Raw genomic sequence first — 27,310 nt, forward strand, 5'->3', positions numbered from 1 at the left:
GCTGATTGTTTTTTTTTTATTCTTTCCTTTTTTTGACAATATTTGCATATTCCTTATCTAATGTCTTTTAGGTTTTGCACAGTGTTTCTAAATTCAAATGTATGTAAATAGGATTGTAAAAATCATTCATAACCTACAGTACAGGTCAAAAGTTTGGAAACATTACGATTTTTTTTATATTTTTGAAAGAAGTCTCTAATGCTTATCAAGGCTGCGTTTATTTGATCAAAAATACAGAAAAAAAAACAGTAATATTGTGAAATATTATTACAACTTAAAATAATAGTTTTCTATTTGAATATACTTTAAAAAATAATTTATTCCTGTGATGCAAAGCTGAATTTTCAGCATCATTACTCCAGTCTTCAGTGTCACATGTTGACATCCAGTCTATCACATGATCCTTTAGAAATCATTCTAATATTCTGATTTATTATGAGTGTTGGAAACAGTTCTGCTGCCTAATATATGTGATGAATAAAAGGTTCAAAAGAACTGCATTTATTCAAAATAAAAAAATATTTTCTAATAATATAAATCTTCTTTACTATCACTTTTTTTATCAATTTAACACATCCTTGCTGAATAAAAGTATTGATTTATTTCAAAAAAAGAAAGAAAAAAATTACTGACCCCAAATTACTGACCAGTAGTGTATATTGTTGTTGTTACAAAAATTTCTATTTTTAAAAAATGTGCTTCTTTTTTTTATTTTTATACTTTTTATTCATCAAAGTATCCTAAAAAGTATCACAGGTTATGAAAAAATAACAAAAAACAAAGTTTCCAACTTTGATAATGATTTCTAAAGGATCATGTGATAGACTGGAGTAATGATCCTGAAAATTCAGTTTTGCATCACAGAAATAAATGATAATTTAAAGCCAATTATTTTAAATTGTAATAATATATCACAATATTACATTTTTTTTCTGTATTTTTGATCAAATAAATGCAGGCTTGATGAGCAGAAGAAACTTCTTTCAAAAACATTAAAAATAGTAATGTTTCCAAACTTTTGACCTGTACTGTATACTTTTTTGAATTATTGAAATGTAGAAAAGGTGTATGGATATGGATATAATAGCTTTCTTAAAGAAATAAGTGTAAACAAATCTCTTTTTTTTAAACACACAGAAATTGGCTCTTGGCTCTCACAAAAAAATGGCTCGTTTTCATTTAGTTATGCTAATCAGAGAATAGGTAAGCATGAACATTACTTTTATGACAAAGTACATTATGTGCATTTGTTCCCCATTTCATAATATAGCTTTTATGAACATAAAACTTTAAAAAGTGGTTTGACCATCAAGTAAATTAATATAATATGTGTACGCATCTTTGAACAGTTTTAAAACATGTTAAAAATATGATTTCTTGGAAATCATTGATTTTATAATAAAATATTTTTTTCAGGGATTCCATTTGACATTTGTAAACCAGAACTAACCATGTATAACTATTGCCAAGTCTTAAAGATGTCAATCATTTCAAAACATTTCATGTTTTTATGATTTAGTTAAGAAATAATAATAAATTATACCACTTATAATCAACTACTTAATTACATTTTTGTCTACAATTCAGCCATTATGAGACTCTTTTTTTTATTATGCAACAGAGATATTTTTGACTTTACACACCATCAAATATATAAAAAGTTTTATGAAACATCTAAGTTATAAATAAAACGTCAATAATAATTAAAAAAATGTGTATTCAAGTCTGCATTAAGAGCATTTTTTAATGTACACTGGTCAAAAGTTTGGAATAATTACGATTTTTAAAATCAAAAAACAGTAAAACAGTAATAATGTGAAATATTATTACAATTTACAATAACTGCTTTCTATTTGAATATATTTGAATATGTATTTATTCTTTTGATGGCAGAGCAACATTTTCAGCATCATTACTCCTTGTGCTAAAATAGCTGCTAAAATTATATATTTAAAAAATGTATTGTAATCATATTTAACAATGTTGCTATTTTATTTTTAAACATAAAAATTGCAATTATTCCAAACTATAGTGTATATCTAAATAACTTAAAAATGTTCAGACAAAACAAAAAGAGCATCACATCACTGACCCATATATAAATAATGGATGTGCAGTCCGTTCAGACAAAGGTTGGTTTAAGGTCGACTTTAAAGTTCACGACAGGACGTGTTGAGCGGTAAAAGTCCTCGTCCTCGCTGTCAGAGGTCCCTGAGGTGAGGCTGTCTGTGGAGTCGTAGGGGTGATGACAGGCCCCGCAGTAGGACCGCTGGTAGTAACAGTAGTCCTCTGAGCTGCTGGAGTCTGAGTCTGAGTAGTCATACGGCTCCTCTGAGTGTTTAACCCCCTCTATCAGCCCAGTGGGGGCAGGCTGAGGAACCTGTCCCGTGAAAGGAGTAACGGAACATTTGTGAGAAGAACATTCCCAACTGTCCTGTCCACAGCCACGCCGAGTCTTTGCTTTCTCGACCCTCTTTCTCCTCTTTCCCTCGTGCCAAAAGTCATGTCTTTGAGGGTTGCTGGTTGGACTCGTTTTAGAGTCATCATCCCTCAACTTTTCATGGTCTGGAAGTGCTGATGCCCTACTGCGCCCTGGAGGTACCGAGCCTGGAAAATAGTAAGGGGGAGGTCCACCTCTCGAGGAGTAAAACGGAGGTCTGCGTTTACGCATGAGATAGGGTGAGATGGTGGGGAAAAGGAACTGTAGAGGAGATCGAGGAGAAAGAGTTACGCTCAGATCGTCTGGCTTGATGGACGGGCTTCGAACCCGGTCGGGCGATTTGACAGAACCGCTTATTGCATCCATACTTAGGTCCTGCAGGATCTCCACCAGCTGCTCATTGGTTACAAAACCCAGTCGTCCCACTGATGACATTCCTGGAATCTCCATGGAGGCTGATGGCTCTGGAGACTCAACCTGAGGTGAACTACACCAAGAAGGACCCAAAGAAGAGGAACCTTGTGCTAACTTTTCCTGATCCGAAAGATTCTCCAAAACTTCTCTTCCAAGACCTGAGTTTCTGATATTGTTCTCGGCTGGAATTCCATCTTCTGTGTTTCCATTCAGACTCACAACCTCATCTTTAGGAGGTGGAAGCCTAAGGTGTGGTGGAGAAGAGGGAACATTTGAAGCTACTGAGCCTTCAGGGGACGTTTGCTTTGAGGTAGTGTGAGTGGGAAGCGGTGGAGGAGGTACATAGGGAGGTGGAGAGAGAGCTCTGGTGGGAGCAACTTCTGAGTATTTCCTGAGAAGAAGCGTTGGAGAGTCTGGAGATACCACTGTGGTTTGGGTGGAGGAGGAGTTGAGGTTAGTGTTGGAGGAGTCCATTTCTCCCTCGTCCACGGGGTGGCTAGCAGTCATCAGTTTGAGCAACTTGTCCTTGGCATTGTTCACTTGTTCCTGTAGGCTATCAATAACAGCATTCTTCTGCAAATAGGGAGGAAAAATTGGAAAATGGGTTTGAACATCATCACCTTAATCACAGTCATTATCTAGAATGGCTCACATCACTAAGTAGGTGTATGGGATAGATGCCAATTTTACAGGATGTGAGATCATAAAGCGGTGCCTTGAGGAAATATAAAACAAAGGACCCAACCTCACTTATGGTGTAGTGACGCAAAACACACTGCTGTCCACACCCAACACATGAATTCATCATCACACTTAACCAAACCAGGAATCACTGTGAGCATCAAATTGCTTTGAATAACCCAATGTAAATCTAATAACTATTGGTACCTCATTAATGAGTCTTTTCATGGAGTCATTTTCACCAAGTAGATAATAGATCTCATCCTCGCTGTACATGGAGTTTGTGGACTTGCTAGGACTACTGAAGTATTTGGCCATTTGACTGGGATGTGAGTTTGTCTCCTCTTCAAACTGTCTCCATTGGGTCAGCTAGAGGGAAGAATAATAATAATGATTAAGTAGATAGGTACAGGTACAGCAGGGGTATTAAATCATATACATTTACTGAGTGTTTCATGCTAATGTTCAGTTATTGAATGATTTATTTATTGTGCAATAACTTCAGTTCCGGCATTATCAGGTCTGTGTGATTCATTAACCAAATGTTTCCCTTTTTTATGCCAGTCTTTTTGGTCTTAAACACTCACACACAGACACACAGGCACACACACACCTGATCTATGCTCAATCACCGTCATAAAGAGCTGACATTAGCAATGTCCTCTCCAAATCATTGCGTAACACATTTGATGTTGAATGCTGACTCATCACCTGCTTCACCTCCTGTGTTAGAGTTATTGATTGGTTGAACCTCAACATAACCCTTTTCAGATCCAAAAATGTAAATGTCTGGACAAAGACTGACTCAGAGTTTGACTGCAAATCATCAGATATTGGCTGTGAATTGACCAGGACGTACTTGAGGGACGAACAGCAGGCAGTTTATGGCCATTGTACAGATGAAGATGGCTCCAGACACTACACTGTAGACCACATTGGGCCAGGCGTACAGGTAAAGAGAGACGGGCACGGCCACAGCGGTCGACATGGTCACCAGGCAGACAGCACCCATGATGGTCATAGACTGGTTTACTGGAGGTAAGCTGACATTGCTTGTCAGGCCGGCAAGATACGTCCCGTACAAGAGGAGGCTGCCCTGTAAAAAAGAGAGGGATTTCAGTGTGAAGCAAAATAGCATACAAACTATGTTTTTTTATCAATACCTGTATGAATATTTTGTGAATTCCAAATGAATGATGAGAATATAAACTATTAGGCTTGTTTGTGGCTAATCTTATAGGAAGCATGGGCATTAGGGTGGTCCTTATTTTTAAAGTATCCAATTGTCATGCTCTTAACCCTTCAAAGTGTTCCTTTATATAAGAAAATACAGCATGCCAATTTTAATGGCAGTAACATAATAATTACTGGTAGCTCAATAGCTTTAAACTTTCTGAGATTTTGATGATTTTCGTAAAAACAGATCATTTGATTTGGTATTGTACCTGGCTAGTAAAATTCCAAAAAAATCTCCTTAAAAGCATCTAATGCACCATATATTCCTAAATATGTATTTTAGATACATATCTCAGTTTACTTATTGTCGAAACTAAATCCAAATTAATCCATCCATGACCCGGTTTAGCAGATTTACCTTTCCTGGTGGAATCAATACATATTTCTATTGATGATCACCTTGGTTATTGTTTGGGTTTAGAACACATTTTTTGGTTTTAAAAAATTACATAACGTTCCTTGAAATTGACCCGGAACTTTGGCCGAATCGAGCAGATTATCAGGAGGCACAGGCAACCATGCAATGAAAGTAGTCAATGATCACACCGAGAGAGGAGTGGCTCTCATTCAAGAATACAGTGGCTATCTCACACACTCAACAATTGCAGTTTCTCCTTCATGTGGTGGAAGATCACCAACGGATCTATCCAGACTGCAAAAAGTCAACACTGGCTGCTGAGCATCAGAAATGAGGGATTGTTGAAAACTTTGTGCTTTTTTGAGATTGTTGTCATTGTTGTCATGTCAGTGTTGCTCTGATTTCAATAAAATGTAGTTCATTTGCAGCAACTTTTAATATTACTTGCATATCACAATAACGCCGCACAGCTTAACATAGGCAATCTTCCACATGATTGAGCTACTTCTAAATATCATTTTTTTGTCAACATTTTTGCATATTTCTAATTTTGAAGTTGAAGTGAACAGTTTAAAAGGTTAAGACACTATCATTTTGCAAAAAAAAAAAAAAAAATTGGACTTGATAAGGACCACCCTAATGGGCATAACCCAATACCAAAAGATAAAACAGAATGTGTATAATTTCTTAATAAAACTATTAATGCGTTAAGAAAATAAAGTGAAGATTATTATGACAAATCATTTCATTACTGTCACAAGCCCAGTTGTTTTTGAGCCTTTTTTATTCCCGTTAGATTCTTATGGTTCCAGAATGCATCTTACTGTTTTAATAATCATTTTTATACTATGCTCCACCCCAAATTGAAGTGTACTTTGGGCTTTGGGGTCTAACTTAAACTAAAACCGTAAAAAAATAATAATAATTTTCTTGAAATAAAATAAATATTAAATTAAATTAAATTAATAAAGATGAATTAATTAGTATTTTTTTAATCTAGTTGCCAAGGCACAATTTTTCATTTTAATTTAGTTTAATTTGATATACTAAAATAACAAAAACTAAAATAAAACAATAAAAAAACCTATACAGACCTATTTAAAAAAAAATAATAATAAAAATGCCAAAACCAAAATAAAACTTAAATATATATTAAAATATTATTACAATATCTAAAATAGTATTAAAATAAAAACTAAAACCAAAAATATAAATAAAACTATAATAGTATTCCAATGAGTCTAAAATAACACTGGTCACATTGAAAAAAAAAATCTTTTTAGTCCTACAAAAGGCTTCATTTTCTTTCAAGCAATCATTCTACAGTACAGTATTTATGTAAAATACACTATTCTGGTCAAATGTTTGGGGTCTGTAAGCTTTTAATTTTTTTATGTTTTTGAAAGAAGCATCTGCATTTACTTAATAAAATACAATAAAGCAAAAACAGTAATATTGTGAAATTATTAAAATATTTATTACAACAATGTTTAATTTTTATATATTTAATGTAATGTAACTCATTCCTATGATGGCAAAGCTGAATGTTACCTTAAGCACGGAGAGCAGGATTACCCACAGGTCCGAGTAGAGAGAAGAACAGGAGTCTAGCTGGGTCAGAGAATAGGATGCGTCCAGCTCTATTACCTGACATAAAGAAGAAACAACACAAAATACTTTACATGCCACAAATCATTGGAGCTTGCATCAGTTCTCCTTTTTATGGCTCTTTACATCCCTATAGGAATAATGCCTGTGGATATTCAAAAATGAAGTATATGGCATCATCACTGCTTTAAGAATGCAAGTTTCTGAATACATTTGGGTCTTAATCTCACACAAAACTTGAAATATAGTACTTCTACTTCTATAGTGCTTGTATGGTGATTTTTTTGTTGTTTTTGTGAAGCATGACAGACATTGTCCATCTGAATTGTCACTGTTTAGAAAAGAGCTGTGTGAAAATTCTCTAGAAAAGCTGTTCATAGAAATCAGGGTAAGCATACCTTCACCATAGCACTAACAGACCGAGAGCACTTGATCGGATCTGTCAGACCCCATGTTGACAGAACAACAACATCCACTAGGACCAGCAGCGCAACCAAACACATCAGCTGGATGTCTCTGATAATCTGAAACACAACAGAACACTATTATGAAGCCAGTGACATTAAACCAATAATTCATAGCCTATTCATTCGCAGACATATCATAACTCACCACTCTCTTGTCGGGCACACGCTGAGTGAACACTCTGTAGAGCCGCCATGTTTTCCCAAGAATGGGTCCAAACACCAGAGAGCTGCCGATACACAGTGTCCACATCCGCGCCTGAGATGGTACAGAAAAAGATACGCACATTTAACAAGAGAACCGCTTTTAATTCTGTTCTGGTTGTAGTGACGTGACACATTCATTCACATTAGTCACATTTGTATTTGAACATAACCATACAAATCACGACACTGTTTGTTTGTTAAAGTAACCATGAAATAAAATTTGGCAATTTTTAAAAAAAGTATGGAATATTGCATGTATTTATAATAAATCATTTATCTGTGCACATCATTAATAGTGTGCCCTCATAATCTTTAATCAAAATAACTTCCTCTAACTAAGGCTAGTGTGAGGCTAGGCTAGTGTAGTAGCACTACACACTAATTTGCATGTCTGTTCGTTCTCAGTTCTGCATGTCAGAGTTTGGTTGTTGGAGATAATATCTCTCCGCGACGGCAGAGGACAATATCCCCAGCCCGAGTTGTGGACCCTTCATGTTTGGCCCCTTGAAGGGTACCAACTGAGGGACACTGGGCTTTCACCTGAAGTTATAGAGACCATTCCCAGTGCAAGGGCTCCCTCCACTAGAAGAAGTTATGCCAGTAAATGTGGTGTCTTTGAAAGGTGGTGCAGATCCAGTTAACTGCCAGATAGCTTCAGTTCTAGACTTCCCGCAGGAGAAATGACCAGCAGGCACATGTCCCGCCACTCTCAGGGTTTATGTGGCCTCTTTATCAACTTGCCAAGCCTTGATTGATGGGGTGCCACTCGGGAAGCATCCTCTGCTCGCTCGTTTCATTCGTGGGGCCTGGCAACTGAGGCATCCCGCTAGAAACAAGATTCCTTCATGGGACTTAACTGTAGTCCTTGAGGGGCTGGTAGAGACCCCCTTAGGGTCAGTGTCTGACAAGTTTCTGACTCTAAAAATGATTTTTCTTATGGCTATCACCTCACTCTTGAAGCCTTATGCCCTCCGCCGTTGAAAACAAGAAACTTCACCAACTGTGTCCAGTCTGTGATCGTGGGCCTATGTAAACCTAGCCAGTGGAGTAAGTCAGGGCAAATATTTGTTTGTCAAGGGGGCTGAAACAGGGGGGCGGCTGCCACCAAGTATACAATTTCACATTGGGTGACTACACAACCGTGGAAGGTCCAGCACCCTCAGTGCGGCGGTTGGGGTATTCTTGCTCCCAAAGCGCGTCAGTGCAGTATTGAGAGTAGGTTTTGAAAGGGAACATCTAGGGTTACTTGACTGTAACCCCGTTCCCTGAAAAAGCGGGAACGACATGCTGCGATACATTGCCACGACACATTTACCTGTGGCACAAATATAGCCTCCGACCAGCGCGCTTTGCGATGACGTCACTGTCTGAGGCTGTCAAGTTTCATTGACGTGTTACACACATTATTCACAGCTGGTCATACAAAGATGCTTCAGCGCAGCATCTCGTTCCCACGTTTTCAGGGAACAGGGTTACAGTCAAGTAACCCGAGAAGTTTTCACTCAATATATTTTAAAATGTAATTCCTTCCTGTGATGGTAAAGCTGAATTTTCAGCATCATTACTCTAGTCTTCAGTGTCACATGATCCTTCAGAAATCATTCTTATCAAGAAACATATCTTATTATTATCTATGTTGAAAACAAATGTGTTGCTTAATATTTTTGTGGAAAACATGATACATTCCTTTCAGGATTCTTTGGTGGACATAAACAGCATTTATTTGAAACCGAAATCTTAAAAAATTCTTTACTCTGACTTTTGCTTAATTTTATGCATCCTTGCTGAAGAAAAGTTTTCATTTCTTTAAAAAAAAAAATCTTACTGACCCAATCTTTTTTTTTTTTTTTTTAACCACTGCTAATCTATCCAAAACAGCAACACACAATCAACACACTCACATAACGTTACACATTCAAAGAACTACAGTAAATCCAGAGTCATTTCAAGTATAAACAATGGATATGCAATCAATCACAGATGTAGGGTTTGAGAAGCCTTACAGCTTAAAGTCAACAAGAATTCTGTTAAACGTGGTTTGGTGCATTAAAGGAGATTTATGGTGTTGTTAAATGTAAACAGCCCTTTAGCAATTCAGAATAATAAGCCAGCTGTGTGATTTACAAGACTGTTTTAAATATACTAAAGTAAAGGGGGGTACTGCACAAAGAGAAGGGGGTCTTACTTGTGTAATCTGATGAAGTTGACTTTCAAAATCTAAATAACCAAGTGTGTGTGTGTGTGTGTACCTGTAAGACAGCTCTTGATCCTGCTCCTGACAGCGGTTCTCTCTCCTCCACGGCGAATAAGAAGCCGCTGCTGTATGTGAGGAGACTGCCACAGAGAGTCAACACATTCAGATTGGGACTGGACATCTTCACTATCCTGTGTCAGAGGTACAGAATCAAAATTCATGTTGGTGGCTATAGTTGCTGAGGTGGCTATAGACAAACCAAAACCCCAGTAAAGTGATAAATTAGTCATATATGTCATGATTGAGAGCTATGAGTACAAGTAGAGATCCAGCCATTTCATACCTGTTGTTTTTGAAGCGCAGAGTGAAAATGAGGAAGAAAAGAGCCAGCAGAATCCCACAAGAGAGCAGCGTCCAGACTACAGCCCGAAGAGCAGGAGACAGAGACTGACTCTGGACACCCACACCGCTCTATATACAGACAAACAGCAAAACATACTTAATACAAAAGTTCAAAAGTTTGGGAGAGAAGTCTCTTCTGCTCACCAAGGCTGCCTTAATTTGATCTTAATTTGAATTCTATTTCTATTTAACTATATTTTGTGTAATTTATTCCTGTGATCAAAGCTGAATTTTCAGCATCATTACTCCAGTCTTCAGTGTCACATGATCCTTCAGAAATCATTCTGATATGCTGATTTCCTGCTTAAGAAACATGTATTATTATTATCAATGTTTTAAACAGATGAGCTGTTTATTTTTGTTAAAATCATGATTTTTTTCAGGATTCTTTGATGAATAGAAAGTTCAAAAGAAGCATTTATTTGAAATATAAATTTTTGTAACATTAGAAATGTCTTTACTGTCACTTTTGATATATTAAATGCATCCTTGACTCCTTGCTAAATAAAATTGAGGGCTACTGACCAAACTTTTGAATGGTATAGACTATAATGAACACCAGGTTTCTACAAGTTTAAATTAGAAATATAGGTTACACTTTATTTGACGGTGTCAGTATTACAGTGTAATTGTACATTTAAGTACTGAGTGATAATAATTAACTACATGTACTTACTATATGGTTATGATTAGGATGAGGGTTTGGTTTAGGGTTAATTGCATGTAATTATGCATAATTTATAGTTATTACTACAGTAATTACATGTAACATATGTAACAATGACACTGTAAAATAAAGTGTTACCGAAATATATAAAATAGAAGCATTGTCACTAGTGGTCTCAGTCAGACTGTTTGTAAATGTAAGTGTAATTGTCTCTGAGTGTGTTGTGGTGGACTTATGTGAGTGTGTGTATGTACCGCTGAGAGCGCACAGAGTCTCTGCAGGACGTCCCAGCCCTGCTGACTGTTCACTCCTGGGTCGATGAAGCAGACGCCAGACTCACAGTGAGAGCTGCAGTTCAGTCCTGCCTCCATTACTGGCCTGAGCTCTAGCTCAACTCATACACACATCCTGAAAGATAGAAATTAAACTTCATACAATGACACAATGATTACACAGCATTGTAGTTGGGATGTAAAATGTATGAAACAAACTTGCTATCAAACCTCAGATCTGTTTTTAGGTACATTGTAGAAGACTGAACACAAGATGGCGCTGTTATTCATAGTTTCAATAAAAAAACTCTTCTGTCTGGAATTTAGTTACACTGAAATATAAGTTATTCCCAGTTCAGTCTGTTTTTATAAGACTTTAAAAAATGATACAAAACGATCTATGATAATTAATGACTGTTACTAAAGGAATGTTTATTTGTTTTTTGTCATTAGGTTGGCTTCTTCAGATGAAGATATTTTTCATATCTACTATAGTGACATAGTTTCTGTTTGTCCCTGTGACCCTACATAGCAAATAGAAGGATAGATGGGTACATTTCTGCTATTATGTAGAGAAATACAGTAAAACAAATCCAATCAAAATTGTGGGTAAGCGCTACAGTAAGTACAAAAATATCTTGTGGCATTCCTTATGTTTAATCACATATCAGAGCTTTTTGAGATCCATTTTTTTTATATAGAGGACGTTTAAAAGTGCAGTAAGCAATTTATGAGAAAAACTGTTGATATTTCAACCCAAACACACCCCTCCTTTCATTGCTCCGCCCCCAAAATGCTCAAACACGCATTGCAAAAGTGGATGTCTCTTTATCAAAGCTGAAGCGAAGCAAAATAATGCTTAGTGAAAAAAATGCAAAGATAGCAAACAAACAACAAGGAAAAACAAAAAGTGAACATACAGAACAAAAGTGTATAAGCAAGAGTTGGTTGTTCGTCGACCAGCACCCTTACCAGCTCAATGACACTCAAAACTGTCCTGTTACTATAGCTAACATTACAACAACAGCATATCTTGGTTCTGTGCAACACAGCAAAACCAATGTTACTCAGGTATTGAGCAGAAACAACGTTTCAAGTTTTGTCTGTTAAACACAAAAGAAGATCTTTTGAAGAATGTTGGTAACCAGACAGCTGACGGTGGCCGCATTGACTACCGTAGTATTTGTCCTGTCAATGGCTACCGTCAGCTGTCTGATTACCGACATTCTTCAAAATATATATTTTTGTGTGTGTGTTAGAACAACAGAAGAAAGAAACTCATTCAGGTCTGGAACAAATTGAGGGTAAGTAAATGATGACATAATTTTCATTTTTGAGTGAACTATCCCTTTAACGCGGGTCCTAAAGCTCTGGGCTGATCATAACCTTTCTTTTTTCCAGTGATGTTCCTCTGACCTTTTCTCTTTTGTAATGTCTCTCAGCCATCTCTCTTTCTACAGTCTATCTTCAAATAATCTCCATCTTGCTCTCTCTCTCTCCTCCCCCATCATGATTAGACACGCCCCCTAATGCTGATTACAAGTGTGCTGTACTGCTCGCTCGGTCCGATCCACTTTCAACAGCGTTCACACTTGTAGTTCAATTAGATTGGTTTTCTTTTGGTCCAGACCACCCCCCTCCCCAAAAAAAATTGTTTTTGTACGCTTAGCGTTCACATTGCCATTTTAACACAGAACCTAAAGATACTGAACCTAAAGGCATAGAGATATGTTCACAACCTAATTGGTCGGCTTTTACTCGAGACAGAACTTACCGAACATCCAAAACAATGCTGTGTGCTGGGATAAATGTGCTCGTTGAAAGTGCGTAGCCTACATGTGATGGTATTCTGACCAGCTGAGAACTTGTGAAGAGAGCGCATGATGAGAGAAAAAAAACAGGTATCCTTGAGCATTCTATCGTTTTTACTGGCGCATCTTGTGACATCATGCATGTCCCGTTTTTGGTTCGTTTACATATCTTTGGTCCGTGTTGCGTTCATATATCATTCGAACCAAACCTGAGTTCATTTGGAAGCGGACCAAGACCAATCTTTTCAGCAGTCTTGGTCCGCTTATTTGGGGTGCACCAGGGCAGCGTTCACACTTTCACACCTGCCTCATTTAGTTCGGTTGAATCGCACTAGAGTTCGTTGTCCCCCTTGGTGCGGTTTGTTTGGGCAGGTGTGAAAGCAGCACTCGGGTGCGCACCAAAAGAGGACCAAACAAGTAACCAAGTAACATTTGTCCTCATCCATTATGGGATGAGGACAAATGTTTGTTGACAGTTTGCTCTTTTAGCATGGAAGCTCGCGGACAAACTTGGAGTTGTGAGGAGGTGTGGAGCCTCATATTTGGTCTGCACTCTTAACTTTATCAGTTAAGAGCATGCTCTCTCCCCCACAACCGTCTTGCAGCACATATTCGCCTTCGCAAAATCCTAATTACAACATCGTATATATGACTTTGTATCATATGATACTCATAAGTTTCTTCATATTGTGTTAGTAGCTGATGACACAAAATCAGTAAAATAATAAAAATTGCACTATAAAGATCTCCATAAATTGCCTGTTTTTGGACTGCTTTTCCCTGCTTGAGAATTTCTGTCCAATGGATGGATGACCTTAGCACAAGTGTGGTTTTGTTTACAAATTTTGGTTCACTTGCAAAAAGGGCAGTGTGAAAGCGAACCACACCAAACAAACAAAAATCAACATTTTATTTGGTCCGGACCAAAGTAAATGAACTAGCGTACTTTCCTGGTGTGAATACAACCTTATTCAAATGAACCGCACTAACAGAGCAACCAGAGTTTGTTTAATCGAACCAAACATGCCAAGTGTAAACACACCCTAAGAAATCACTTACTGCACCTTTAAGGCATGTTAGGAAGTTGAAATATTGCTTAGTACCTGAGAATGTTGACGTATCAGATGGCCTTTGGATCTCTCAGACCCCAACAGAACACAAGGCATCAGTGAACTGAACAAAGCGACAGACCTCACCGAAATCACAGCTGCCTCCCATGTGACTGTGAACATTAGAACTTAAAAAGTACAGGCTCATTCTCCTCTTCATTACATAATTATACCCTTGATGTTTAAAAACTGTAATCATCTTGCTCTTCAATCGCTAATGAAAAAAAGGAGGGAAGAGCTCAGGCTTGCCTCCACAATACACAGTTGCAAGTAAGTAAATCCCACATGGATGCACCGATTACCACTCACAATGCAGCGCTGTGCGTCACATCGGCAAAATAACCACATGTATGAGCCTGAAAGGGCAGACCACATAACCTGTGCTATGATCTTCTTCACAAAGTTTCAATGTCTAGTAGCACGTCCCGTGCCAGTTTGTTTGAGACATGTAAAGAAAAATAAGCCATGTATTATGCAATTTCAAAATGATTTTAAATGCTGTCCTCACCTGTTAATATATTTATTATGATGAAATTTGTCAAGCCTGCCTTTTTAAAGGTTTTAAATATGGGTGTGTTCTCTGTAAGGTATGTGGATAATTGACATGAAATGCTTTTGGGAAGTTGACATATCCTTGCTAATTCTTTCAGCTTTTACCTCTATTGAGACAAATAGACAATTTGGGGTCAGTAAATTTGTTGTATTTTTAAATACTTTTATTCAGCGAGGATGCATTCCATGCAATTGATTAAAAGTGCCAGTAAAGACATTTAGAATGTTACAACAAAAAAAAATAAAAAAATAAATGCTGTACTTTTTAACTTTCTATTCATCAAAAAATCCTGAAAAAAATGTATCACTGTTTCCTCAAAAATATTAAGCATATCAGAATGATTTCTGAAGGATCATGTGACACTGAAATCTGGAGTAATGATGCTGAAAATTCAGCTTTGCATCACAGAAATAATTTACATTTGAAATATATTCAAATAAAATAAAAAAAAAACAGTTGTTTTAAATTAAATTTGAATATTTTACAATATTGCTTTTTTACTGTATTTTTTATCAAATAAATGTCGTGTATATTGAATATTTGTCCTTTAAATATGAAAACATAATTGGTCATGCACAGTACAGGAACTAGTAGAGGCAAAAAGCAGTTTAAATGGTCAAATAATTATAGTAAGACATATACTGACTTTTATTCATATAAACTTTCATTTAAAATACTGATGTAGATCAAAACGTTCATTGGCATGTTGGGCGTCAACCCGTTAATCCAAATGTGGATCTCCTACCTCCCCTTATGTCATATTTTATTAGTAAAGTCATAATAGATGTCAGTTTCAAATTCTCTCATTTGTTTATGAATCAGTATATTTGTGACTTGAAGTCTGACCTGATGCCTCACATGCATGTGACTAAGCTTTAGAGTGAAGTTAATGTATCAGTGGATCCCTGTGACTGCATGAGCTCTATGAGTCTATCCGAGAGTGTGGATGCGATTGAGACTGTCTATTCTGGAGTTTTCACGGCTCCGAGCGCCCGAGGCACAGGCATTATACAAGCGCCTCACAGACACACGGTTACTAACAAACAAACGTCTCTGGAAACAAACAGCCGCCACACATTAAAACGCTGAATTCAAAATTAGTCATCCAAGAAGATCCAAGGTCAACCAACAGGCAAATCTATGATACGCAACCATCACGTAACTAACACTAAAACAGAATTATGACAAAATTATGAAAAGCAAAAGCAAAAAAGGAAAGCAAAATAAGTTTAAAGTGGCTCTAGAATATTTTAAAGGCTCCTTCAATAGGTTTGCATGCATCCAAGGACAAAAATCACATTCATTTTCTCATAATATACATTGCAGCATTTTCCTCTCAGTGTCTGAAATGGTTTGATAAAGGTTCCAGTCTCTCTAAAACCCTCTTTTCTGAGAGTCTACACTGCTCTGATTGGTCAGATGGCCCAGTCTGTTGTGATTGGTGTGTCAGAAACAAAACAACCATTTACTATATCTGAACTTCAGCTCTGGAGGCTTCCTCAGCAAACACAGTGATACGAACCGTAAAAATGGCGTCGGTTTTACTGTATCAATTCAAGCCCAAGTCCTCATGCTTTGGAAGTGGGTTTGCTTTCACAGCGCAGAAAACAACATCTTCTCGACATGTTGACAACACGAATCAAACTCTTCCAGGCCTCAACTACAACTACAGTGTTTGAGGGTCAAAGTAGAAGTTGTTTGCAGGCAGCCAATGAAGACCATAGGCTGGCATTATGCAAATGTGTTACAAACCTGCGTAGATTTGTGCATGGAAAAAAAAAAAGTAATAACTTTGATTACGACTTTGGTTCTTTCTTTTGGGAGACAATAGATCCATTTATCTGCACTTTGATATTTGCAACTGTGTAGACCTTTTACATTCACAAACGGCTATATTACACACTACATGAAAGATGATATCCGAAAAAGCAAAACAAGGGTATTTTAAGTTTGTTACAGCACTTTTTAAACTAAGGAAGCCTCTGTCAAGCAACTACATATGATGCAGGCCTAGGCTAGTCTCGGGAGATATGTGAGACTGAGACTTGAGTCCAAGAGAAAATAATTTTTACAAATGCTAGTTGTGACTTTGCAGACTTGAGCTGATGAATCAAGATGAGTCACAGACAGAGCCTCAAACTATAGCTGTCGTTTAGTACACCTGCAGTGTGAACTGATTTACATGAAGAAGAAGAAAAACAACAACCCTAGTCTATGATGTCACCATATCATACATTTCATCTGTCATACTTCTCTTGTCATACTAAGTTTATCATGTCTGTGAAACTGAAGAACAGATATGCAGAGTAAACATTGGAGCCAAGTTATATCAAGCTATAAGACATACTGTTATACACATTAACAATGATAATCAAACAGCATGGACATGTAATCCTGAATGATTTAGAAAATAGATTCATTTAGACTATTATTGTGTTTTTCCTCAGAGATACAGAAGTAAAAAATCAACATGCACATTAAATGATCATTTATTAAAAAGATTTAGAAGCCTAAATGAATGTATGTCTCCAATGAGACTGATTTGACACTTATTGTCTTGTCATAATGCATGCAAATAAACATGTGCTTTAATACAAATATCTCTGGCTTCTTGATTTCTGCTAAATGAATGAATAAATCTGATGTACAAACAGATATATTAATTAATTTGTTTGTTGAGGTATAACACATTAAAACATTTTATTTAACTTTTATTTTAATCAGCAGCACAAGGTTTTTTATTAATTTGATACATTTCATACATATATTTTGTTTGGGCATTAAGCTGAAATTTTGCATTTTGTTAAAATGATTGGTGTAATGTAATGTTTTCAGATTGATGTACTCATAATAAGTTATATTAAATAAACATTTGTGTCTTAAATAAGGTTTTTTTTAGGCTGTCTGACAAAAGATTTTTCCAGTGCAGTTTCCTGCACTTTAGTTTCTGTCTTTAGGTGATTAGGATAATCAAAGCCAGTATTATTTCAGGCATTTTAGAGTTACACACATTAAATCTTTTGGGCTAAAACTTTGTTTTATGTGTCGATGACTTTGGAAAGGCAGTGCATTATAAAGTCAGCTGACTTTATAAAACTTTAATTCCTTCTGGGAAGACGCCAGCCAGAAAAGTGTTTAAACACATTTAAATCCACTCTTTTTTTTTTAACGTTAGATGAGTTTAAACATGCATGCATTTTAGCATTCGATTCATGACACATCTCTTTTCAGGGTGGTGTGGAAATTCCTGTAGTTCCTTCCTAAAGTTGTATTGTCATCTGTCCCAATATAGATCTGTAGTTTACAGTTTCCTGCAGGCACGACCGGCGCAGAGAGGCATTTCCGACCATTTTTCACTCTTCAATATGCAATGGGGAGATGGTGTAAAGACAGAGCAGGCCTGACCAATTGGTGACCAGCCCATGACTGGACAGTTAAAGGGATGGTTCAGAGTAATTTCAACCTAGGGTCCTTTGCACCATGACCTCGAGCCAAACACCCCCCTTAGAAGCCTTTTTTCTCTTGGTCGAACATTATTAAAGTTAGAGCTTATTTAGAGAAATCAGCCGAATGGCTTAGTGCAGGCGCTAATGGATCCAAGGTTGTATCTCGTAAATTACCCCACTAATAATGTCCAGAATGGAACCAAACTTCTACAGTAGTACAAATAGGTTCTGTACTCATAAAACGAGGCATTGGGAAGTTTGTAAGTACATCAGGAGTTTATTTAAATAACACTTGCCTGATGGCTTATGCTACCGTTAATCCGGACGTCGACGTCACTTCCGTGATTTGGGAAAAGCCCGTAAAAGTCATTTGCAAAACTCACAAGTGTAAGGGAGAAGCTAGTGAATTTAACACTCCATAGAAATGTATTTTTTTCAAAGTGTTGACAACTTAGTGTTAACTAATAATTGTTGCAAACTGGTAGCAACAAAATATCAGTGCATTCCTGGAACTGGGCGTCATTACACCACATCGCTTTCTGCCAGGACTTTTACGGGCTTTTCCCAAATCACAGAAGTGACCTCGACGTCCGGGTTAGCGATAGCATTAGCCATCAGGCAAGTGTTATTTAAATAAACTCCTGATGTACTTACAAACTTTCCAATGCCTCGTTTTATGAGTACAGAACCTATTTGTACTACTGTAGAAGTTTGGTACCATTCTGGGCATTATTAGTGGGGTCATTTCCGAGATACAATCTTGGATCCATTAGCGCCTGCACTAAGCCATTCAGCTGATTTCTCTAAATAAGCTCTAACTTTAATAATGTTCGACCAAGGGAAAAAAAGCTTCTGGGGGGGTGTTTGGCTCGAGGTCATGTTGCAAAGGACCCTAGGTTGAAATTACTCCGAACCAACCCTTTAAGAGCATCTTAACCAGCACATGGAGTTCATGTGAGCTCTGTTTCAATCAAAACACATGACAAAACTCTTCTAGGGGTGTGTCCGCTCTATTCTCATTTCAAATAGACTTATCGCTCTTGAACGTGTGAAACATGTATATTCAATATTCCCTAGTGACCTATACAAACAATTTATTTAAAATACATTTATTTTACTTATAATAATGCATTACCATTTCACTTATGGTGATTGCACACCAAATTTTCACTTTTTTTATTGCACAATGCACATTTCTTAATATTAAGCCTAAAATGTGTTTTATTATCACGATTAGTGAGGCCAATATGTTTAATATCATTCTTTAAATACAATATATTTAAAGTGTACCTAAACTTGCAATAGTTCCATTTTAGCACAATCAAATATCTTCAATATATCTTTAGTTGGACCTCAGCACTATTTCCAGATAATAAAGTGCAAAATTAGTTCAATTTAGCAGACTCAAAAGTACAACTGCAATGTATTTAGATTAAGTACATAAATATATGTAAATGTATCTGTAGTGTAGCATAAAATAAATGTATTTCAAATATATTTTGGTACTTATTTTTCGCTAGGGTCTCTTTAAAAGAGTGATTACAAAATTTCCTAAGCCTTTATTTATTCATCACAGCAGGCCTAGGACTTTTGTCTCATGGTTTGGCATAAAGCAAGTAGACTTCAGAGAAGTGAATGAGACATTGACGACTACAAAAAAGCGCAGCTAGTGTGTTTGGGGATCATATATGAACAATCATACCCCACACTCTGTCTTAATCCGTTTAGCAATTTAATAAGCTGATCAAGTAAGAATGCCAGTTATTATTGGTTTACCCCCGCCGACTCAACGCCCACTGAGAGACGCCAATAATCCGACAAATGAAAGTAAAGATAAAATGGAATGAACTGCCTTTCGTTTTAGAAGCAAACTTAAATTTAGGCTACTCATACAACTTTATTTTGTAGCCGATTAAATTAATTTCCAAAATTAAAATATTATTCAAAATAATCAAATTAAAGTAGGCTAACAATAAAATTCATAGATGTAAAGCATTTATTATTATATAAAGCAACAATAATACAAATGTTTTATGTATATATATGTCGTTGCATTATACCACATTTTTGTGAAGAATTGCCAACTGTTTCCATTTAATTTTAGGTAGCTACTGTTCTACGTAGCACAACATTTGCAACATGAAATTGCCTTATGAAAATAGATTGAGCAAACCTGTGATCCATGTCCTGATGTCCCCACATGATCCTGAGCAATCCGATACAAAACGTCCCATTTAACAAGCGACATCACATCACAGCAGCAAAAGTAATCACAGGTGATCCAAAGGCTCAGTCTGTAGATTTCGAGTTTAAATTGTCTGTGCATCTATGATGAACAGCAGACACTGCATAAACTCCTGAAACACTGACCCAGATAGCAAAAAATATCGGCACGGCTTCTTTTTGCCGCCGGCCCCAAGCTGTCGGCTATAGGTGCGCCCCGCTGGCGGCGATGAAGCGTTTGCCGCCGAATACGTCACTCCCATTTCTTGCGAGATGCCGCCGGCGAACAGCCGCCGGGCCGCCGACTTCATTCTCTCTGGCGGTTGCGCCGTCTAAATGAACCGCGGCCGGCTGGCGGCAAGCCGCTTTGAAATCGACCAACCATGAGTGAAACTGACAGCATCTTAACTACTTTTCACATTTAAAGCGATTATAATTATTATGTGAATTATATCAATTTTTGTTGTTGCTCCAAAGCCATTAGGGGTTATAACAGATTTGACTCTGATTCCATGATAAGGTTTAGGAAATTACATTTAAATTACTTTGAAACTCTGAAGCGATAATATGTAAAATATATAGAATTATTTTATTCACTTAAGGTGACAATTCTTTACATTTCTTTGATTTATGCACAATTTGAGATGCACCAATAGACCAAACAGAATTCCTTTTGTAAAACTTACTTGGCAATAAATATCTTTCTGATTCTGATTAGTTTTTAAAATAAATATTTAGCAGAATAAATGGATGAAGTTAGATTTTTCAAATGCTTGAAATCAGTGAACAGTGAAAGACATCTGCAACTTGGCCAAAATCTTGGGTTTGCTTTATATTTTTTTATTAATTTGCAACCATGGTAATGTCTATGAGAAACATGAAAATCCCTGTTCTGACCTGAAGGATAAAGTGAAATATTTATAAATATTTTGTCTCTCTGTCACTCCAGGAAATTGTGGTTATGTCTTTCATTGTTTTACAAGCTCAATTTTTTTTTTTTTTTTTTACCTTTTACATGTATAAGGGATTACTTTGCAGTTTGCAATTGCGAGTTTTGCGACCTGTACAAATGTTTAAGAAAGTGTTAAAGCACAAACAGAGAAGTACCTCCACCGGTCGAGAGGGGCAGCACCTAAAAAACTGAAGCAGATTTACTCGTCTCGTCACACGGTTTCAGTATTTGGAGAGAGGAAATATCTTACTGTATGGGAAATATACGATCTTTTAAGTAAGTACATTTTTCCTTTTTGTGTAACGCAATATTACTATGTTCATTTTTGACATTGTTTTTAGTTCTTCTTCTTAAGATCTGTTCTTGCCTAACTAGTCAAGCTAAAGTAAGTTAGCCTTGTTTGCAAAGTTTCCGCCATGTTTCCGCCATAGCTAGGCTAACGTTACTTAGTTTCTTCCTGGCGTTGAGTTTTTTTCTTCTTCTAAGTATGTTTAACTGTTATGTATGTTTATACAAGTGTGAGTACATGTGGTTTAAGATAGTATTGGTCAGTCGAATGAACTAACGTTACAGTTCCTGAACTACGGACAATTATTCTGCCGCCTACGTGGGAATGGTAACGTTAGCAAAATCTTCACGACAAGAAAGACTGATCAGTATAACTTGTGTTGTTTTCTAACTAAACATAATTATGCTGCTAGTCTAGATTAGAGTGTTCGCTACCACATGCTGTTTCACCTTTTTTACACACTGAGTTCAAGCATGTTCTAACCTTACATGTTAAATGTATCTAGCTACAGTAGGTAAGTTAGCCAAACTTTACATCTAGAAAGACTAGTTTAACTTTTGGTGTTATCTTACAAAAATAACGATGTAGGTTGTTTATATGATTTTGTTTGTCTGAACATGGTTTTCTGTTGATCCACTTGTGAAAATTACTGCTTTTTCGAAGGGGTGAGCATTTTAATGTTGTTGATTTTGCCTGAAAAAAAAAATCAAAAAGTATACTTTATGCTAATGTGTCTTCTATTTTAGATGCTTCACATTGTTCAGTTTATCAACAAGGAGGATCTGCCATTTGCAGTGGTTCCGCAAGAGTGGCTCAACGAAGGGCATGTGCCATTGGCCCCCATTTAACCTCCGCAAAAAAGACAAAGGAACAATTTAGCCATCCGCTGCACACCTCCACACAGCACCTGGGAGAAACATCATTTTAAGTTCATGAAGGGAGCAGGTAAATGGGTCTGACTTGTACATTTGATTTTCCTTTATTTCATCTGTGTAATTTATTTGTCTGTTTATTGTGGATAACGGAATCTTTCATTCATTATTATTATTATTATCATCAAATTTCTGTTTCCTCTTTCTTAGAACCAGGTTTCTCCCCAGTAATCCAGAATCCGCCAAGAGTTTGAGTACAAGTAAGTGATGTTATTTGTGAAGTTTTTTTGTCTTGGAAACTATTGCTTCTATTTAAAGTTGGCATGAACTGGAAGTTACAAACGACTTTTCTCCAGTGTTGACATATTTCCAAGTGAAAGGGAATATTGAATAGAGGAGCAGGGTTTTACTCTAGCGCTCCTCATCTCCCCCCACACCCCCCCCCCACAAAAAAAGAAAACACTTTTCAATTATGCCATGCCAGACTCTGTCTACGAAGCAAAGCGAAGTAGCAGAGTTTGGTATTACCAGGCTAGCAATACTCTGCATTGAAATTAAAGCTGTTATGTTTGCTCCCCAGCTCATCAAGTACTAAGCTTTACACCCCCGGCAGCAAATTTACCCTGGCAGCATATGGGTGAAAACTCTGGAGGTATGTAATATGTTGCGCTTAACTAAGTGTTACATTTAAGTCCAATTCATTAAATGTATGCAATAACTTCAAACATATTTTTACATGTCAATGATTATCAATAGGAGGGAGAAAGTCATTGCTCTATTGTTGGCCCTTGTACTCCAATGGCATCTCGTGTCAAGCATGAAGTTTTCAGCTGTGAAGGTATATTCTAGCCCTATGTCTTAATGTCCAGTGTTTTAACAGTATTGAAAATAGTGCCTTTAGTTGTTTGTTTTATTTTATTTTTTAAATGTAGAACCAAGCCCTGAGGGAAAGCAATGCACGAGCAGGTGAGAACTTGCACTGTTTCTTAAATTGTACTTTTTTGTGTGTGATGTAAGTCCAAAATTACCATATGCCTTTCATTTTGTAGCTTCGGATCACACCGGCTCACTTCAAGAGCAGGTGAAGCAAGTTCAACAAACAATGTTGAAGACGTTTGCTTGCACTGGGAAATCAGGTACAACTTGCAAACAGCACCTGTGGTTGTTGGTTTAATTCCCACTGGGGCTACCTGACCATGTAGTAGACCTAGATATAAATGTCATAGTTTAGTAGTTGAGGGACCAGGACTGACTATTTTATTCTGGGAAACCCTGTAGGTGCAGATCAGACCCTTATGCTGTGACGTCTTGCAGAGTTTGGTGATGTTGTGTCTGTTGGAGTCATCCCTGTCAGGGGATCTGTTACTCCCCCTACACACCCAGGAAGATTTGCCGTGTCTTGACAACAGTTTGAAGCAGGATAAAAAGCTCCAGGAACAATTTGTAAGTTTGCTGATTATAATGCCATAGAGTAATCTAAAGTAAAATTTAAGATTGTATACTGCATATATTACAGTCTGAATCCTCAGCCTTTCACATTTTTTATTTATTTATGAGAAGCTTCAGAGAAATGTAATTTGTAACACTTTTTTGGATTTTCAGCTCGGTGTAGGGGATAAAGCATGTTTTAGAGACATGTTCCTTTAGACCATTGTTCAAAGTAAGTTGGATATTTTTTTAATTATATTTAAGTAGATGTGTATGGCCTCATGCAATTCAAATGAAATGACAGATCTGTATTTTCTAAATTAGCCATCCAGAAGAACCTGGCAACCCAGGATGCCACTGATGAAGCGGTCTAGGTTAACGTTTCGCGTTACCTGAAAGGAGCATCTGACCGTGAAGGCAGAAAAAGGCACCGCACAGCTGAGAGGGACCCACAGCCGACCACTTAGGCTGACTACTGACACCCCAGAATCACTGACAACTGGAATCCTTTCTTTATCTTGCAGTCAGTAACATCAAGACCCCTAAAGAAGTCAGAAGTGTCACACTATACTCACTAACTGTGGAAATTACTTTCTTTTTTTTCTTTTTTCAAATAATGCTTGTAAGTCCTTGTGCCACAGGTCAGCATTGCAGCTATAATGGTCTATTCTACTCCAGAGCTTTACTATAAATTACTACCACTTAACCTATTGTTAGAAATGGCTTGTAAATGTGATGTCATACTTTGATTTATTTGGTATCCTGCACATTATTTCGTATCAAGTATTCTCTTTACTTACAGGTAATTTTTTTCACCCTAGAGCTGTCCTCTTTATATGAACAATTATTGTAAGAGTTGTAATATGCTTGTAAGGCTGTTTTTTGTTTGTTTGTTTTTTTACCAAAATTTAATAAGAAACCTGCATGTTAGTATATTGATTTATTTATTTTTCTGTTATGTTTCAGTGATCTGACACATCTTGTTTAAATGACAGTTAATGTACTTTGAAATGTGGAATAAAAATGCCAAATGGATATTTGTCTGGTTTGAGCAATCATTATTCTTGATAAACTGCATGCTATAAATATTAAATATTATATATATATATATATATATATATATATATAGCCAGAATAAGCGGCGGCAGATCGCTCGAAAATAGCGCTTGCCTCCAGCGGGCCGCGGAAGGGCCGCCTTAAATATAACGGCGGCGGGACGGCGGTTGGCCCGCGGGCCGGCCGCGGAACGAAGGCGGTAGGAAGGCGGCTGCCGCTTTTAAAGAGCGGCTGCCGCCGGCGGTGCGCCGTCCAACGTGTTTGCGATGTCGCCATTCTGCCGCTTCTACTGCCGCCGGAGCGCCGACGGTGGTCCGCCGACTCATTGCTATCTGGGGAAGTGAGTGCAGAGGACTGAGTCAGACAGAGAAAGAGGAGGTGGCTGAGAAAGGGAGGGAGAGAGAGAGAGACGGAGAGAGGTTCATTTGGACTGTAAAAAGTGGATAAGGTAGGCTGGTGTACCCTAAAGATTCCAGGTCGATTAATTCATTTTAAATCATAATATATTTGATTATGTTACCATTTTTTTTACTTTATTTTAAGAAAAAATGGTTTTAAAGGCATTTGAAAAATGTATTTTTCTTTATTACACTCGCCACTTTAGGTCCAATGCAAAAAAATAGTTGAAACCACTGTAGGATAGTAAGCCTAATGAATTATTTGTGTAACGTGTTAGTTGACTTAGCTCTGAGAGAGGTCTCGTGGGACAGGGTGGAGTGGGATAGGGTGGATTGATTCTGTACGGCATGGGAGTCATTATAAAAACAAAAAAAATATATCATAAAACCACATTGGAAAGAAATACACTGATGTTTATCACACCTGCTGCTCCATTACGCAGTAGTGTGCGCATGCGTGTTAAGATAGCAGTCTGAGTTGTGGGTTCGGTGAGTGATGTCATCTCGCTCCAAGCGCGCAAATAATTACGCAGAGGATAGAAACTTGCTGTGAGCCATAAGGGGTTATTAACATTTCATGGGCTCTTGCTGTGTGAGTCTGGTCATGCTGTTTTAGTTATTCCTTGAAAAGGAACGACAAACAGACTTAGTTTATTTAGTAAAATTGTATGTAGGCTACAATGATACTGTTTTTAGCATTGGTAATGTATTCCATGAGCATGACCCACTGTTGCCGTCTTGCAATAATTGCAAATTGTCTATTATGTATCGTTTTTCTTAAATATTTAAATATAATAATATGTTATTATTCATCAAATGTAGCACTTTTACGTGGCCAGCGTCAGTTATGATTTTCAACAGCAGATGTCGCTGTCGGGCTCGGTCAATTTCATACACGGTTCCACAGATAGGGCTTAGATTAAGCTAGGATTAGGCCTTAGTTTAATTTGGACATTTAAATATCTTTTATAAACGTGCCTTAACCCCTTGCTCATCACCCCCAATTTTGGCAAGTGCTGCATACATGAAATGCCCAAAATAAAAAGGTTACTGCTCATAAGTAATTCTGAATATAAACATAACACACATACATTTAGAAAGCCAACCCTTGAGAGTTTATAGTTCAAGACTCAAAATTAACCAGACTGTTATTAATATTGAGATATATAAGCTCAAACATATTTTGAACTAAAATAATCTGGGATCACCAGTGATCCCTGTCAGGTAAGGGGTTAAAAAAAAAAGAAAAAAAAAAAGCATGACTGATGTGCATCTTGAGACAAAACAATGATACTGAGATATTGCCAAGTTCAAGTTGCTTTCCGATAAAACAGCTCAAGCATGCATTTTAGTCTGGGACTAGCTTAAGCCTTGACTGTGATACCGGGGGTAAACGTTTCGTCAAATTAGGCCCAGTGTTTAAATTGTAGCTCATATTTAAAACAATAAACTCATTTACAATACAAGTTACAACTAAAAAAAGTACAAATGGGTGAGGTGTGTAGACTGTCTGAAAAGTATGTGTTTAAATTGCGCAAATATTTGGGCAGAATTTGTGTAGGTCGGCATCAGATATTAAATGGTTTAGAGAATAATGGTTTTTAGGGCTGGTAAGTTCGTTCCCCTGAATGAAGATCAGTGCTGTGAGTCTGAACCTGGGTAACCGCAGCGCAGATGCAATGCTGCCAGGCTCATGTTGCAAAGACCTGCTAAATTTTTCATCCACACGAGGCAACAGTAGATGGCTTTCTGCTAGGGAAAGAGGAGATGGTGTACAACTAAAAGGCCCAATGACAATGGCATATGGGCAACGATGGGTGCACACTTTTAGCAAAACCTTGCCTTCCAAAGCTGCATACAGGCATCCATTCTTTCTAGAGTGTTTCAAGAATGAATATGGAAAACATGCATTTTAATGCTGAATTTATAGAATTCTCACAGCATGCAAGCCATAGTGACTCAAAATAGTGAGAAATAAAGTCACAATTGTGTTAACTCGTAGAGAAAGAAAGTTCAAATGGCAAGTATTAAAATCACAATTCGGAGAAAAAAAGTCTGAATTGTGTGATGTTGTGTGATGAATTTTCCATCATTTATGAGACAGAGCTTCCCCGCCGTTGACGTAATTTCCCGTCATTTATGAGACAGCGCTTCCCCGACGTTGATGGAATTTTCCATCATTTATGAGACAGCGCTTCCCCAACGTTGACGGAATTTCCCGTCATTTATG

The 27,310-nt window shown here is 37.1% G+C and overlaps 1 protein-coding gene across 1 annotated transcript; it reads right to left on the minus strand.

Annotated features, from left to right (window-relative positions):
- Positions 1-1,829: 1,829 nt before the first annotated feature.
- Positions 1,830-20,221, minus strand: gpr156 (G protein-coupled receptor 156). Its single transcript, XM_079880872.1, has 10 exons — positions 20,036-20,221; positions 10,926-11,079; positions 9,946-10,073; positions 9,658-9,793; positions 7,350-7,460; positions 7,136-7,261; positions 6,681-6,776; positions 4,395-4,631; positions 3,743-3,904; positions 1,830-3,427 (listed from the first exon to the last, which is right to left on the minus strand). Exons 2-10 carry the CDS (start codon positions 11,040-11,042, stop codon positions 2,123-2,125), a joined length of 2,418 nt encoding a protein of 805 aa, XP_079736998.1. The 5' UTR covers positions 11,043-11,079; positions 20,036-20,221; the 3' UTR covers positions 1,830-2,122.
- Between the last annotated feature and the right edge of the window lie 7,089 nt (positions 20,222-27,310).

This window comes from Squalius cephalus (genome assembly GCF_949319135.1).
Source record: "Squalius cephalus genome assembly, chromosome: 9".
NCBI classification, from domain to species: Eukaryota; Metazoa; Chordata; class Actinopteri; order Cypriniformes; family Leuciscidae; genus Squalius; species Squalius cephalus.

Bases quoted from the DNA above. Each gene is read 5' to 3' on its own strand.
- gpr156 (XM_079880872.1), bottom strand. From the start codon at position 11,042: ATGGAGGCAGGACTGAACTGCAGCTCTCACTGTGAGTCTGGCGTCTGC. The intron at 7,262-7,349 runs GTGAGTTATGAT...GTTGTGTTTCAG, and splicing joins GTGTGCCCGACAAGAGAGTG to ATTATCAGAGACATCCAGCT. The intron at 4,632-6,680 runs GTAACATTCAGC...TCTTTTTTACAG, and splicing joins TCCTGCTCTCCGTGCTTAAG to GGCAGCCTCCTCTTGTACGG.